At 26.5% G+C, this 16,090-nt stretch overlaps 1 protein-coding gene across 2 annotated transcripts; it reads left to right on the top strand.

Annotated features, from left to right (window-relative positions):
- The first annotated feature begins 12,771 nt into the window (after window positions 1-12,771).
- LOC101501362 (receptor-like protein EIX2) lies at window positions 12,772-15,869 on the top strand. Of its 2 annotated transcripts, XM_004496436.4 has the most exons (3): window positions 12,772-13,972; window positions 14,177-15,554; window positions 15,654-15,869. In XM_004496436.4, the coding sequence occupies exons 1-2, from the start codon at window positions 12,859-12,861 to the stop codon at window positions 15,532-15,534; spliced, it is 2,472 nt and encodes an 823-aa protein (XP_004496493.1). In that variant the 5' UTR covers window positions 12,772-12,858; the 3' UTR covers window positions 15,535-15,554; window positions 15,654-15,869. The 2 variants fall into 2 exon arrangements, with proteins under 2 accessions (XP_004496493.1, XP_012570102.1); XM_012714648.3 differs by having other exon boundaries at window positions 12,772-15,554.
- The last annotated feature ends 221 nt before the right edge of the window (window positions 15,870-16,090 follow it).

Raw genomic sequence — 16,090 nt, 5'->3', positions numbered from 1 at the left:
AACTACTAAAATTAATTTGTTTTTTTTTTTTTTGCAGGATCTACTATTTGCACTGCATCGTTGGATGAATGCCTGTTATGTTATAATAAAATAAACAATATTACTACCAACACCCCCTAATTTACTACCCACACCCCTCAAATATTTTAAAAAATTAATATTTCCAAATTACCCTCCCATTCTTCCTCTTCATTAACCTAACTCATCTTCTTCTTTCTTCTTTATTCTATCTTCATTCAACACATTCTTCATCTTCTTCATTTTATTCAACCTTAATCATTATTATCATTAATCATCTTCATAAATCATCATCAATCATCATTAATTATCATCAATCACCATCAATCATCATTAACCATATTCAAGATTTTGCTAACATTTACGTGAATTTAATTTCACGTAACGTGAACTAAGTTAACGTAAACTGAATTCTAGAAAATATCCGTGAACTCAGTGAATTCACGTAAACTTACGTGAAATTGAGTTCACGTTGGTTTGATTTTCAATCTTCAATGATTTCCAAATCTTATTCACACGTATGTGAATTAAGATTGCGTATATAGTGAGATGTTTACGTAATTTCAGTTCACGTACATGGCTTATTATTCAGCATTCAATAATTACGCAATCTTAGTTCACGTAGGTGTATGTGAATTCAGATTGCGTACACTATGAAGATTAAGTTTCAAACTTCATTGATTACGCAATCTGAGTTCACGTATATGTACGTGAATTCAAATTGCGTAAAGTCTGATATTTTTAATTTTTTTTAAACATACGTGAACTAAGTTCACGTAACTCCGTGAACTGAGTTTATTTAAAATCCCCAGATTTACAAAAAAAAAATACCATGATTTTTGTATGTGAGTTATGAGGTGTGATGAAAGTTGATAAATGTGAGTTATGAGATAATAAATGTATAACATTGATGGCAGAGGCATTTTGAGCATTTTGATTTTTTTTGAATTTGAGGGGTGTGAATAGCAATTTGGGGGTGTTGGTAGCAATATTGTAAAATAAAATGAATGGTATTTTGTTTTAACTTTCATGTAATAAAGTTTGATTGTGTTTTGTTGCTTTCATGTTTTGGTAGATTTTTATGGAAATGTTATCTTATGCTGTCAAGTTAATTAATTATCTGCTATTCTTATACTTTCCTTATTAGTAAAAAAAAAATCAATTGCTACTAGTTTATGCTTTTCTTTATTGAGAAAAAATATCTGCTAATGATATTTTTTCTTTAGAGTTCAAATAAAACAAAACTTTAGATTTAAAAATATTAACAGATAATTCTTTCTTTTAATTGATCATTTTCAAGTTCACATTGTTAATGATATATTTGATAGACTAAATAGTATATGTGGTCCCTTAACCTAATTTCAGTTAATATTTTAGTATTTTATTTTTTTTTTTTTTTGATTTGGTCATTTATTTTAATTTTAAGTGACAATTTGATCTTTTATGTTTTAAAATGTCAACATTGTTATTATTTTTTTTACAAAAATTCGTCAAAATTTTCAAACAAAATCCATAGAATTAATTATATTATTCAATATAATACAAATTTCATCAAATTCGTACTCAATTCTTTAAATAAACTCATATTTTTATTATTTATTTGATGTTGTTAGAGATGAAAATATGAGTTTATTTAAAGATTTAAGTTATGAATTTGATGAAATTTGCATTATATTGAGGATGATAATTAATTTTATAGGTTTTGTTTGAATTTTTTTGATGAATTTTTTGAATTTTTGCAACAAAAAAACAAAGATAACATTGTTGATAATTTAAAACATAAAAGATCAAATTGTCACTTAAAATTAACATAAATGATCAAATCAAAAATAAAATAAAATAAAATAAAAAATTAAAACATTAACTGAAATTAAGTTAAAAGACCACATATTCTATTTAATCTTAAGTTAAAGGACCACATATTCTATTTAATCTATTTGATAATGTCATTTCTCTTGCAATCCACTTTTGAGAGAAGTGATAGAATAATAGATGGATTATATTGTATACCCGAATATCACAACATGTACTTTGTTTTCATCCAAGAAAAAGAAAATAATTTTCTAATAATTTAGATAAAAGTAATGTTGAAATAATTGATAGTAATATCCAGTCCTATAAACACACAATATACGTGGACGTTAGATGTTGATAGAGCAATAATGGAATGGTTTTGGCTGACGAACATTATGATGTCCACTTACATAGAAGTATACTTGGAAGATACTGTGGTGACAAACACATCAACAAAACTCTATTCAATTATTTTTCTTTTTACAATAAATAGTGGACAATGTTTTTGGCAAAATAATGGTTAAGGCTACTTTTTGTTGACTTAATAGTTAACACTACTTTAAAACTTTGAAAATTTTAAATGATGTGATATTCATTTGATATATTGAATCAAAATTTAATATCAACAACTTAATAAGGAAACTCGGTTTGAATTTGTGGATGATATGATCAGGGAATATTTGACAACAAATTCAATAGGCTAAAGGGATCTGGATCGAAATTCAATAGGCTTTTATGATGGAAAGATTAGTTTTCAGTAATAACAGGAGTACACCTTTGTCTCTTTGGTTAATGCGAAGGATGATTGCTTATTGTGTTGTACTAAATAAATTGGAAGTAGTTAAAACTTTATTGAATGTTGGTGTTTGAATGTGTTTTTTTATGTTTTGAAGTTTGGTCGTTTTTGAATAAAATGTTGGAGCTTTTTGCTGTCATGTTAGTATTGCATAGGTTTCTTTTTAAATTGTCATTTTAAAGTTGTTTACACATAACAAGGACATAAATAAATTTTCTACTTTTGATTAAATTATTTATACTATGCTTAATTATTTGTTATCTATTTTCATTTATTTTTTCTCTATGATATAATATTAAAGATAATTTTTAAAAAAATAATAGTTAATTTGAACTTTGAAAATGAGAAGAAAATGGTCTGTACCTTATCCCAACCATTTATTAGATCCATTATAGACATTTGATTTACACATAAATAAATTAAATGTGCGAGGGGATTAGTTTTGCATTATGTTATTATCCCCCTGCATAATATACTCTTATCCTATGTTCTATCCAAATTACCAATTTTACATAAATCATTACAAATACACACAAAAAATCAAAATATTTCATTTTAGAAAAAAAATTCCAAAACGCATTGAAAACCCCAAAATTTCATTATAAAGAGTTATTTTTAAAATTTGATTTGAACTCAAAGTAATTAGTTAAATTAGAAAATATTGAGTTATATATATATAATGAATCTTCACATCTCAATAGATTAAGGATTTTTTTTTTTGTGAAAATATTTTTTAAAATTTCAGTTAATTTTATTTATTAATAACGAAGTAAAATAAATTTTGAAGCAAAAAATTGTTTATATTTTTAAAAATAAATAAAATGTCAAAAAAGGTATTTTCATAAAATAAAAAACAGTAATCGTCAATTAATTTCCATGTGTAGTTTGAGAGAGGATTTTGAAAATTGAGGTATATTATTTTGTTAATTACGTTTCAGCAGAAATTTAAATAAAATTTAATATTATTTTATATTTTTATATTGAACTTAACTAATCAATTCAAAATTGGATCAACAGTGTCACTAATAATGTTTTCAAAATCGGATGAGCAGTGTCACTAATAATTTCCATGATGCTAATTGAATTTTGAGTATGAACATTGGTGGATGTGTTGATGGATCATATTGGCTATAATAATGCCTTCTTGGTTAGACTTAGTGGATTCTTATTTGAATTAGTTAGGGGGTCGTACTGTATCCAGTAATTAATACATGGTTTGGTTATCGTTGCTTAAAGTTCATAAAATTCCAATGAACTCATTGGAGCAATTCCTTTTCAACTATGAAATCTTTCATCTTAGAATCCATAGCTAAAGTCAAGGCAATATTGAGTGGCAATATCAATTCTCTCATCTTTGAATAATCTTGACAATAGTAAAATTCAAAATCTCAACGATTCTTCTCATCAGACGCTGATACTCGATTCCTTTGTTTGATTCCCATTTCAATTAAAATAGACTCAATATTATTACTACCGCCTTGGAGAGAAACTTACTCTATTTATGTTTTTCTTAGTTGAAAGAATGTTTCTACTAATGATCTATTTTTTCTATTACTATGTTTAAATAAAACAGACTATATATTTTAAATATTTTAAAAGGGGATTTATATGATCCTATTGAAAATTAACATTTTTTTGATACTCTTAAATTAAATTATTAATAATTGAATGAAATATATGTATGAGTTTAACTATATTTTAAATTTAATACTACTAAATTTTTAAGTTTTTCTTTTGGATCTATTCTAAAATCACATTTTTTGTTATAATTTTAATTATAGAAATAATTTATTTAATTATTGAGGTCAAAATTAAATCGATAAATGTACCAAAACACTTAATTAGACTTTTACTGTACATTGAAAATTAACATATTTTGGTACTATCAAAATTAAATCACATGTCATCTATGTATCAAAACTCTTAATGTAGTCAATTTTAATATATATTATAATAATATATACGGGGACAAATTAAAAAAAGTTATTGGTTAAAAAATTCATAGTACCAATACATACTCTATTTTTTATTATGCCGTAGAACTTGTCAACTCTAAATTTAGTCAACTTTAATAGATATTAGACAAAATTAGAGAAAATTATTGGTCAAAATATTGATAGTACCATAACACTTGTCATTTTAAAATATCAATGAAAAATTCTTTCTTTTAACAATGATATTTGTACACCCTTAATTTTTCTACATCCAATCAACACTTCATTTTCTCTCCAATCCCATCGTATCACTAACACATCACAATCGATGACTTAATCCATTATTTCAATTAATCCATTTCATTAATTCTCCCTTTACAAAGAGATTTTTCCTAAGTATAATTGATGACTTAATCCACTATTTCAAATAATAGCGCACAAGTATTGTTTACTCTGTCTATTCAGGCCTTGAATATTTTTCTCCAACCTCTCCAGGTTGTCATCGTTAGAACCCTTCTTCAACTTTCTGGCAGTCTGTCGTTGAAGTTCATGAGTGTTGTTGTACTTCTTTAGGAACCTCTTAGGGGTGAGATAGTTGTTGCCACTATCGAACTTATTTACACTAGTTATAGTTTGTGTTTGAATTGACACAAAGTTTATTTTTATGATTATAACTCTTATTGAGAAGATGTTACATATCAAGTCCTATATCAGTTCTAATAACTCTGCTGAAAGGGATTTTTCTTTCATAATTTTCTCTTGATGTGTTCTTGCCTTTTCATAATTTCTTATTAACTAATTTCCTTTTTCATTATCTCTCACTAAAGATTGACCGAACGATTTCTTCTTAGTTACAGAGAAGAAGTATATGTTGAGAATATTATCGTTTGAGATCTTCAATCATCATTTAAGGCAGATAATTAACAAATTGAAGATGTTGAGCAGAGGATTACCATATTTGTCTTCTTTAAAACGTTGACTTTTCAGAGCATTGACTATTAAATAGAGTCAAACGATCATATGTTTGACGTGATTATAAGAGACAGATGATCACTTGTTTGCCACACTTATGAGAATCAGACGATCACTTTGCTTGACACACTTATTAGAGACAAACAATCATTTTGCTTGACACATGACTTATCAAAGGCAGAACATTCATATTGTTGTTTGTATTAACGGATTCACCAGAGATGCGTTTAAGAGCGCATTCATCAGAGTCAAATATAACTTTAGCAGCTTCTTCAGAGTCACTGTGAACTTTGTTTAGTATATTCTTTTTTCTTTGTTCATCAGATGATTTAGCTTATATTAGAACAATGATTTTCATTTCTTTTACTTTTATCGTTTTGACTTAAATTGTAATTTATGCTACTTTAAAATAAATAATCATAAATATAAAATCTTTATCTTCTAATTTAATTTACATGCTTAACAAATATATATAAGAGATAATTGTTCTTTATTTTTATTTTTATTTTTGCTATCATTAAAACATCAACTAAAAGATCGCAGTTAAAACCACTTTAACACAAACATCGTCAGTATGCAATCTACGTGGACGTTAGGTGTTGATAGAACAATAATGAAGGTTAGGGATGGGAATAGGTTAGGTCGTCCGTCAGGGGCCTATGGTCTGACTTACTTATGGTCTGGTCTGACCTATTTAATAATAAGGCTAGACTCATACTATTTTTAAAGTCTATTTATTTAAATAGGTCAAACTCAGGCTTATAAAAAAACCTATTAGGCTTGACAGACCGACCTATATATATTTTATAATTTATTAATGTTATTTTCTTATTATTATATTAATAATAATATTTCCTATTTTAAATTCTATCAATTAGGCAATTAGGCAATCACTCAGTGGTAATTCCATATTCGGTAGCCGTTCCATATTTGGTAGTTGTTCACTCAGTAGTCATTTAATTAGTTAATCACTCAGTAGTCGTTCCATATTTGTTTGAGAGGTAATAAAGAGTGCGTTTGTTTCAGAAAAAAAAATATTCTTTGACATCGAAAATTATTTTTTAGGGTTTAAACGATGTTTGTTTCAGATTTTTTTTAAAATTATTTTGTTAGAAATTTTTATTTTTTTTAAATATATATAGATATGTACATCGATATTGGTATGTGGAGGAGAGCATCATGTGGTATGAGTAGAACATTTAAATATTTTAATGTGAATAAGGCTTTTAAATAGGCTTCCAGGCCAAACCAGACTTTTAAAAAGGTCAGACCAAACCGAAAAAAAAGTCTATGATAGGCCGTAGGCCTAATATATTAATTGTAGGCCAGACTCAAACCTTTCAAAGCCTGGTCTGACCTGACCTGTTGTCACCCCTAATGAAGGTATACTTAGAAAAGGAACGTTGTCAAATTCACCTGCATAGAAGTATAATACTAGGGTGACAAGCACATCCACATAACTCTATTCAACAATATTTTTTGGCAAAATAATGGTTAAGACTACTTTTTGTTGACTCACATAGTTAACATTACTTTTTAAAAAATAAACGGAACAAACTTATAAACGTATATTTAAAATCTATTACGAGTAAACCATATTTAAGAATCCACATGCATGTGTATAGACATTCTTTTTTATAATACACAATGTAGATAGATTTTGTGATCCCTAAACAAAACATATAATATTTACTTTATAGATACTAAAATCATTATTTCTTACTATTTTTAATAATTAAAAATATATTCATGAATCATTTATGCTTATAGAATTATCTGAAATTGTTATAGATATGAAGTTTTTTTTTTTTTTTTTTTTTACTTTTTTTTTATCTATGGATTTAGAAGTTCTTTATCATGGTGAATGTGAAAATAAATATTCACAATTGAACGGCAAAAAGTGGTTCAAAACTCTCCGAATTCTATAGACTTAGAAAATGCATATTTTTCAAAGTCTTCCATTATATAAGCACTTTTCACAGAAGGTTTGTTTGTTTCTTTCTTTCTTTCTTTCTTGAATTTTAATAATTATTGAATTAATCAACTTTGGTTTGTTTTATCATATAATAGTATATTTTATATCGTTAAATTCTATATTAGTGCTATAATTATATTTATATTAGTACTATAATTAAAATGTTAAGAACGCATGTAACATGAATTTAATGGAACAAGTAAATTATATTATATTTTATTTTAAGATTCAATGGAGTTAGTTAATAAAAATAACTTAAAAATTTAAATTTAATTTATTGATATTAATAATTTTAAATTATAATTAGTAATGCGATAAAATAAATTTGATTAAATAAATATTGATAAGTTTTAGTGACAGACAATACTATAGAAATAAAATAATTCTTTATTTATATTTATCAAGTTTTTAGTAATTGTCATCATAGTAAAAAGAAATCAAAAACATATAATAAGAGTTCTCAAAATATAACAAGACTTTTCCTTTTGACAATAAATTTAGATGTCACTCAAATTATTCTTCACCTTCACATAACTTTTAAATTTTAGTGACTAGCAGTTAATTTTCTTATAATGAGAAAATAATATTTTGATAATTTAGACAAAGTAATATTGAATTAATTGAATTTTTTAAGTCCTATAGACCTGCAATCTACGTGGACGTTAGCGGTCGATAGAAAATTAATGAAATAGTATACGTGGAAGAATAACACTAAATAAACTTTAAGTATATTTAGAAGTTACTGACAAACACATCAACATATCTCTATTCAATTCTTTTTCTCTCGGCAATGAAAAGTGGATAATATTTTTGACAAAATAATAGGTAAGACAACTTTTTATTGACTTAATTATTAACACCAAAGGATTTTATCCTAAAGAAATGACAATTGAAAATAAACAGAATAAACATATATTGAAAATCTATTTTGAATATAGACGATATTTAGGAATCCGCATGCATGTGTAGATTTTGTTTTTTTTAATATACATGTAGATAGATTTTGTCATTCTTAAACAAAACATATAATACTTATGTTACATTTACTAAAAAGTAAATTTTTATAGAGATTAAAAACCATATATGTCTATAGAATTATCTAAATTCGCTATAGATTTAAAATATTTTTTTTGGTGAATGTGAATAAATATTTTCATTTGAATAACAACAAGTGATTTAAAATACTCAAGATTTACAGATTTTTTTCAAGTCTTCCCATATAAAAACACTTCTCACACAAATCAAATCACAGTTGTTTGTGTTTTTTTTCTTTCACATTTGTTTGTTTCTTTTTTTTCTTTCAAATTTATCAGTATGATATATTTTTTAAATAAATGAATTGTTTTCTTTAAAATATTAATTATTTTAATATTCAAACTATTTTTAAATAATTTTAAATTATATAAATTATGTATAGATTTGTTTTTATTTTAAATCATAATAAATAAATTTTAAAAGGTAAAAGAAATTAATTACAATAATAAGAATAAAATTAAAAAAAAAATGATAAACTATAAGTTCATAAACTACTTCAATTAGTTTATAAAAAAATGCTATAAAATACAAATTCATAAATGACTATTATCAAACAATATTAAACATTTGAATTATAAACTCGTATATTGTCCTTGTCAAACAGAGCCTAATGCACTAATACATTTCTGTATCATAAATTTACATCACTTATCTTTCCATGCGGTTATATTTTTTTACAAATCTCTTAAACTCTATATCAAATCTCTTAAACTGATGTGATAAATAGGTATAACAACGGTTTTATTTAGAAATGATGTAGAAAATATATTTAGATCAAGTAATATTACTACAGATGTAAAAAACATGTATTCACTCTATACACTCCCTTTTTTTTTCATTTTTCTTTTGTTCTCTATTAGATATATTTATACATTAAATAAACACATTATATATTTATACATAAAATACATTATAAATAGACAAAAGAGATTTATAATAAAATAAATAATTAGTAGTATCTTTTATTTATTTTTGCCAAACAATATATCTTTATCTTTGTTTATGTAGAAAACATACTATATGCTGAGGAAAATAATCTATGTATTTTTTTTCTCTTATTTCCTTGAACAAAATATTTTTAGGTTCATTTCTTTTTCCTATTATTTCCTTGAAAATAAAATTTTGACCAATAATATGTTATCTATTATTTCCTTTGCAATCTTCACTAGTTGGTATCATTGGTATCATGTTAATTTTTCCAAACTTACAAGTCTTTAGGTCTTTCATGTAGGACCCACTTCCTTTTCCTTTTAATTTCTAAAGTTGAAATTCTCTATCATCAGAAAATAATGTATTTGTCATGATTGTGCATTAAGGTCCATCCAATCAACATCATTTTTCTTGATGGGAGGATTTGCGACGTATAACTAAAATAATTTCATCATTTCTCACGTGCAAGAATTCCAAATCCATAGAAGAGTTGTAAGGATTTGCAAAGGAAATAATAGATAACATATTATTGGTCAAAATTTTATTGGCAGACTAAGGATTTGCGTCGTCTTTCGGATTTAAATATGAACTAGATGCTAATATCTGAGTTGCGCGTATATATTTTTATTTATTTAACTTAAATAAATTTTAAAAAAATTAATATAAAATTTTATATTTTAATTTAGTATTTATATCAATAATATATATATATATATCTCTAATTTTTCTAATATAATTTATAGAAGAGAAATAACAATTTAGACGAATGATTTAATAAATAAAGTAACGTATTAATATTAAGATGAATGGATATGTCAAACATTGAAGTAATGTATTTAATAATTGAAATTAAGAGATAGACTCAATTGATATACAATTGAGTTACAAAATATATTACTTTATTGCTGAAAGTAAAACTAATTAAAGTAAAATAGTTGAAAATACATTTCACCTTGTATTTTACTTTACTTTTTTTGTTGTCTCACTCGATCATTTTAATCATTCATCTTTGTAGTAATTGTGAAATTTTTTTTATTTTAAATCGGATATATTAGAATTTTAATTTACAAACATTCAAATTATTATTAACATTAATACAGTAATCATAATGATTAACATTTTGGTTTCAAAATCGAAATCCAAAATTTATAACAATTACAAAATATTAATCGTCAAACAATTATAAGTATACATTAATTAAATACAAATAATTGCAAATGGATTACTTTAATTTCGTGTCAATTAACACTATAAAATAACAAATTTAATTTAATTAATTTCAATAAAATAAAACTGATCAAGATTCAAAGAGACATGGTTTTTTCAATAATTTATAAATATTTATATTTACTATATATATTTACCAATATTCAAAGTAGAAAATCAAATACAAATATTGTTTGTTTTCTCACTCGATCATTTTATTCAACGATCTTTGTGGTAATTATGAATTTTTTTACTTTAAATCGAATATATTATATTTTTAATTTACAAACATTCAAACTATTATTAATATTAATTGAGTAATTATAATCATTAATATTTTGATTTCTAAACCGAAATCTAAAATTTATAACAATTCAATTACAAACTATTAATTGTTAAACAATTACAAGTGTACATCAAATACAAATAATTGCAAATGAATTAAATACATAAAATGATCTAATTTAGTTAGACTTCTTTTAAATATGCTTAAAATTATTTGAGTCAAACTTTTTCAACTGCAATTTGTAAGTTACTCAGCATATACTACATTGAAGTAAAACTAAGAATATGAGACACACAAAGCAAAGTGACACTTAAAAACAACTAAAGAAGGAAAATAGTTTAGAAGAGTGAAGGAAAAAAAATATTGATGTATAAATATACCTTATCATAGTATTGAAAAACACTAATTCTTGGAATTTCCATGCACCATTTTGGTCTGGGTATGATGGGTAGCGAAGTTTGATGACTGGTCTCATCCCAACTTGGATTTCCTGGATAGTCGCATTGATAGAATTTCATGTAAGAAACTATACATAGCATTAAGTCACTATGAGCCAGATTGATTTCAAAGATTACATAGAATATAATTGAATTTATGGCAGCAAAATCAGAAATAGACAAAGAGAATGAATTTTTTTGTTGCAACGAACCAACCTTATACCTCTTTCAGTGTATCTTTGGAGTAAAGTCGACGATTTCGAAGAAGAAGATGATTTTGCGAGGATGGCCTGGGACATACACAAGAGGGGAGAAGAAATTGTTGGAGGAAATTATTAAAAAAAAATATTAGGGATTAGAGGGATTAAAAGAGGACAAAATTATTTAGAAACTAAGTAGAAAAAAATGAGGTGAAACATAAAAACACAAGAACTTCTTAAGGCGTACAACTTTGTTGCTGAGGTGGGATATGTTTGTACACGTGGAAGAAGAAATACTATGAGGTGATATGGAGTCTGTTTTAAATATATATAATAGATATAAGTAACAGATGAAATCTATTTGATTCAAATTTAAATAAAATATATTTAATTTTTGTTTTATAGGGTTAAATATATTACTATTTGTAAAATTTTAATATTTTAATTTTAGTCCTTTAAAAAGATAATATCCAACAAACAGTTTTAATTTTGCTGAAACAAAATATATTTAATTTCTTTTAACATTAAAACTTTTGAATAATTTTTAACAAGTATATTTAAAATATTATAAAATATTTCTATACAAAAATTTAAATTTTTTTTAAATCAAAATGAATTAAGTATAAATTTTTTTAATGTATAAAATTAAAGATACAAATAACGAAAATATACATCTAGAAATTAAATTTTAGTCCAATATTTTTTATGGAGAAATTTTATATACTATTATAAACATACCCCAAAAATTCATTAACAAAAATACATGTGTTGATTTAACAATTGAAACTAAAACTTTATGCATCTATACATAATAATTTTATAAATATTAAAAACTGTTTTTTTTTATATGCACTAAAATTAATTTTGAAATTTTATAGCCATTAAATTTAAGATAAGAAGGAGTATAAGAACCATTCATTAATTGGGGTTGCTCTTTCATTCCATCAATCAATATTTGAAAAAAAAATGGATGGACGAAAAAAATTAAATTTTCACGATGTACAAAACAATTTTTTGACAGAAAACTACAAATTAAAAATCGTGATTAAAAGATAATGTTTGAAGAGTGAAAAAAAATCCGACAAATGGAAAATCAAATAATTAAATTTATTATTATTAAAACAAAAGAATGTTGAAAATTACACGTCTAAGATAATGGGAAGCTGGAAAAAAAAACATTTTGTCGAACACAATTATTTATATATATGTATCTGTATAACTTTTGAGAATGTATTATTCATTATATAATATAAACATTATTTTATTGGTGAAATAATGATGAGAAAGCACAATATGGTTGTTATATTGTATTCATCGTTGGTGTTGTCCTCCATTGTTGGGTTGAATTCAACAATAGATTATAAAGAAGCGAAGTGTAAAGAGAATGAGAAACATGCACTCATCGCATTCAAAAAAGGTGTTAAAGATAAGCATGACATGTTGTCCTCATGGATGGACGGTCCAAATGCAGATTGCTGCCAATGGAAGGGTGTCCAATGCAACAATGAAACTGGTTATGTTCAAAGTCTCTATCTCAGCGGATATCATCTTGCTGGAGAAATCCCTTTCCAACTTGGGAATCTCCCAAAATTGCGAGACCTTGATCTTAGCTACAATCAACTCAATGGAACGATCCCTTTCCAACTTGAGAATCTTTCATTGTTGGAATATCTCTATCTTGGTTTCAATTCTGATCTTAGAATCAACAGCCACACCGTTGAGTGGCTATCAAATCTCTCTTTCCTTAAGGTGCTTCACTTGAGTAGACTTCAAAATCTCAATGATTCTTCTCATCCCAACCTACAACTCTCACCGAAGCTTCACTCGTTGTATCTAAGTGATTGTGGCATTTCTGACGCCAATCTTCTTCCTTTATTTAAATACAATTCTCTAACTGTCCTTGATTTATCCAAAAATCAGTTGACATCATCGATGATATTCCATTGGGTGCTTAACTTCACATCCAATCTACAATTTCTTGACCTTTCAAATAACTTGTTAAGAGGTCCCATCCCTGATGATTTTGGCAACATGATGCATTCACTTGTAATACTCGATATCTCATATAACAATATAGAAGGAAAGATCCCACAATCCATTGGGAATATATGCACATTGCTATACTTTGATGCTTCCGATAACCGCTTGAGCGGTGAGCTTTCAAGTTTTATACATAACAATTATTCGAAATGCATTGGAAATGTATCCTCCTTACAAGCACTGTGGTTATCGAATAATAAGATTTCAGGGATGTTACCTGACCTTTCTGTCCTCTCATCTTTGAATGATTTGGTTCTTGATGGCAATCAATTCATTGGAGAAATACCCATCAGCATCGGATCGCTTACGGAGTTAATCACTTTGTACCTATACGGAAATTCATTTGAAGGTTCTCTCTCTGAATCCCATTTCACTAACCTCTCCATCTTGCAATATCTAGATTTGTCTGAAAACCAGTTGACTGTGCAGTTTAGTCATGATTGGGTTCCTCCATTTCAACTATGTTATTTGTTTCTATCATCTTGCAATCTCAATTCTACATTTCCTAATTGGATCCTCACTCAAAATAACTTATTCATACTCGACATTTCAGAAAACAATCTCACTGGCGAAATTCCTATTTTGGAAATCAATCGTACCATCTCTCCTAAGGTAAATATGAGTTCAAATCGACTTGAAGGTATCATTCCTTCTTTTTTATTGCAAGCTGGAGTACTGGATCTCTCCGATAATAAATTTTCAGATTCACTTTCCTTTCTATGTAGCGAAATTGGATCTAACAATTTGATGAGTTTGGATTTGTCAAACAATCAATTAAATGGTGTGTTGCCTGATTGTTGGAATAATTTAACCTCATTACAGTTTGTTGACCTTAGCAATAACAAATTGTCGGGAAACATTCCTTTCTCAATGGGTGCCCTTGTAAACATGGAGATTTTGATTTTAAGAAATAATACTTTGAGTGGGGAACTTCCCTCCTCCTTCAAGAATTGCTCAAACAACTTGCGTTTCTTGGATCTTGGACAAAATAAGTTTCATGGTCCATTACCTTCATGGATTGGAGACAACTTAAACCAATTAATAGTCTTGAGCCTTCGGGACAACAACATTTATGGAATTATACCTTCAAATCTTTGTTATTTGACAAAACTTCATATCTTAGATTTGTCAATGAATAACTTATCAGGAGGAATCCCAACATGTGTAAATAATTTTACTTCCATGACAAATGACGTCAAGAACTCAACTACATCAATTCAGTACAGGTTTTCTATTGCAAATGTATCTTTTGGTATACCATATGATTTGGACATATCTTTGACGTGGAAAGGTGTACACCGACTCTACAAAAATGGAGATCAGATTCTAAAAACCATTGATCTTTCAAGCAACCATCTTACAGGGGAAATACCAACTGAAATCCAATACTTATTTGGATTGACTTCCTTAAATTTGTCAAGAAACAATCTCAGTGGAGAAATCATTCCAAATATAGGAAACTTGAAATCACTAGAATATCTTGATCTATCAAGAAATAATATTTCTGGTAGAATTCCTTCCTCTCTAGCTCATATTGATCGTCTCCCTTGCTTGGACTTGTCAAACAATCACCTCTACGGAAAAATTCCAACTGGAACACAGTTGCAAAGCTTTAACGCTTCGTCTTTCGAAGGTAATCTCAATCTCTGTGGAGAACCACTTGATACAAAATGTCAAGGAGAAGAGTCTCAAAATCCACAACCATATGCAGGAGACGACGATTCAATATTTTGGGAAGCATTATACATGAGCATGGGGATAGGATTCTTCACTGCTTTCGTTGGCTTGACAGTCTCAATATCGCTACTACCATCTTGGAGAGATGCATACTCCAAATTCTTGAATACTTTGATATTGAGAATCTTCATGTACTGGAATCACTTAATGAATGCGTTTGATCGGTTGTTCTAAAGTAGACAAATGATGTCCAGGTACTTCTCTTCTTTCTTACTATATTTATTTCATTTTATGGTTTAACTCAAATATTTGACGATGTTACAAACTACTAAATTTTTTTTTTTTTTTTTCAGGATATACTATTTCCACTGCATCATTGGATGATTAAATAAAATGAATGGGATTGTGTTTTAACTTTCATGTAATAAAGTTTGATTGTGTTTTGTTGCTTTCATGTTTGGTAGATTTTGTATGGAAATGTTATGGTTTAAGTTGTCAAGTTAATTATATGCTATTTTTATACTTTTGTTGTAAGTAAATAAATAAATAAAACAATTGCTACTACTTTATGATTTTTTTTATTGAGAAATAGTTTCTGTTAATGATCTTTTTTCTCGGTTCAAATAAAACTCTTTAAATTTAAAAATACCAACGGAAAATTCTTTCTTTTATTTTCACATTGTTAATGATAATATCTTCTCTTACAACACAGTCTTAAGAGAAGTGATATATTTTATATTCGTATATCACAACTATGCACTTTGTTTTCATCCAAAAAAAGAAAGTATTT

Source organism: Cicer arietinum, chromosome 4, assembly GCF_000331145.2.
Source record: "Cicer arietinum cultivar CDC Frontier isolate Library 1 chromosome 4, Cicar.CDCFrontier_v2.0, whole genome shotgun sequence".
NCBI classification, from domain to species: domain Eukaryota; kingdom Viridiplantae; phylum Streptophyta; class Magnoliopsida; order Fabales; family Fabaceae; genus Cicer; species Cicer arietinum.
The sequence above is the reverse complement of the archived record's forward strand: the minus strand, read 5'-3'. Positions and strand labels throughout refer to the sequence as shown.

Bases quoted from the DNA above. Each gene is read 5' to 3' on its own strand.
- LOC101501362 (XM_012714648.3), top strand. From the start codon at position 12,859: ATGATGAGAAAGCACAATATGGTTGTTATATTGTATTCATCGTTGGTG.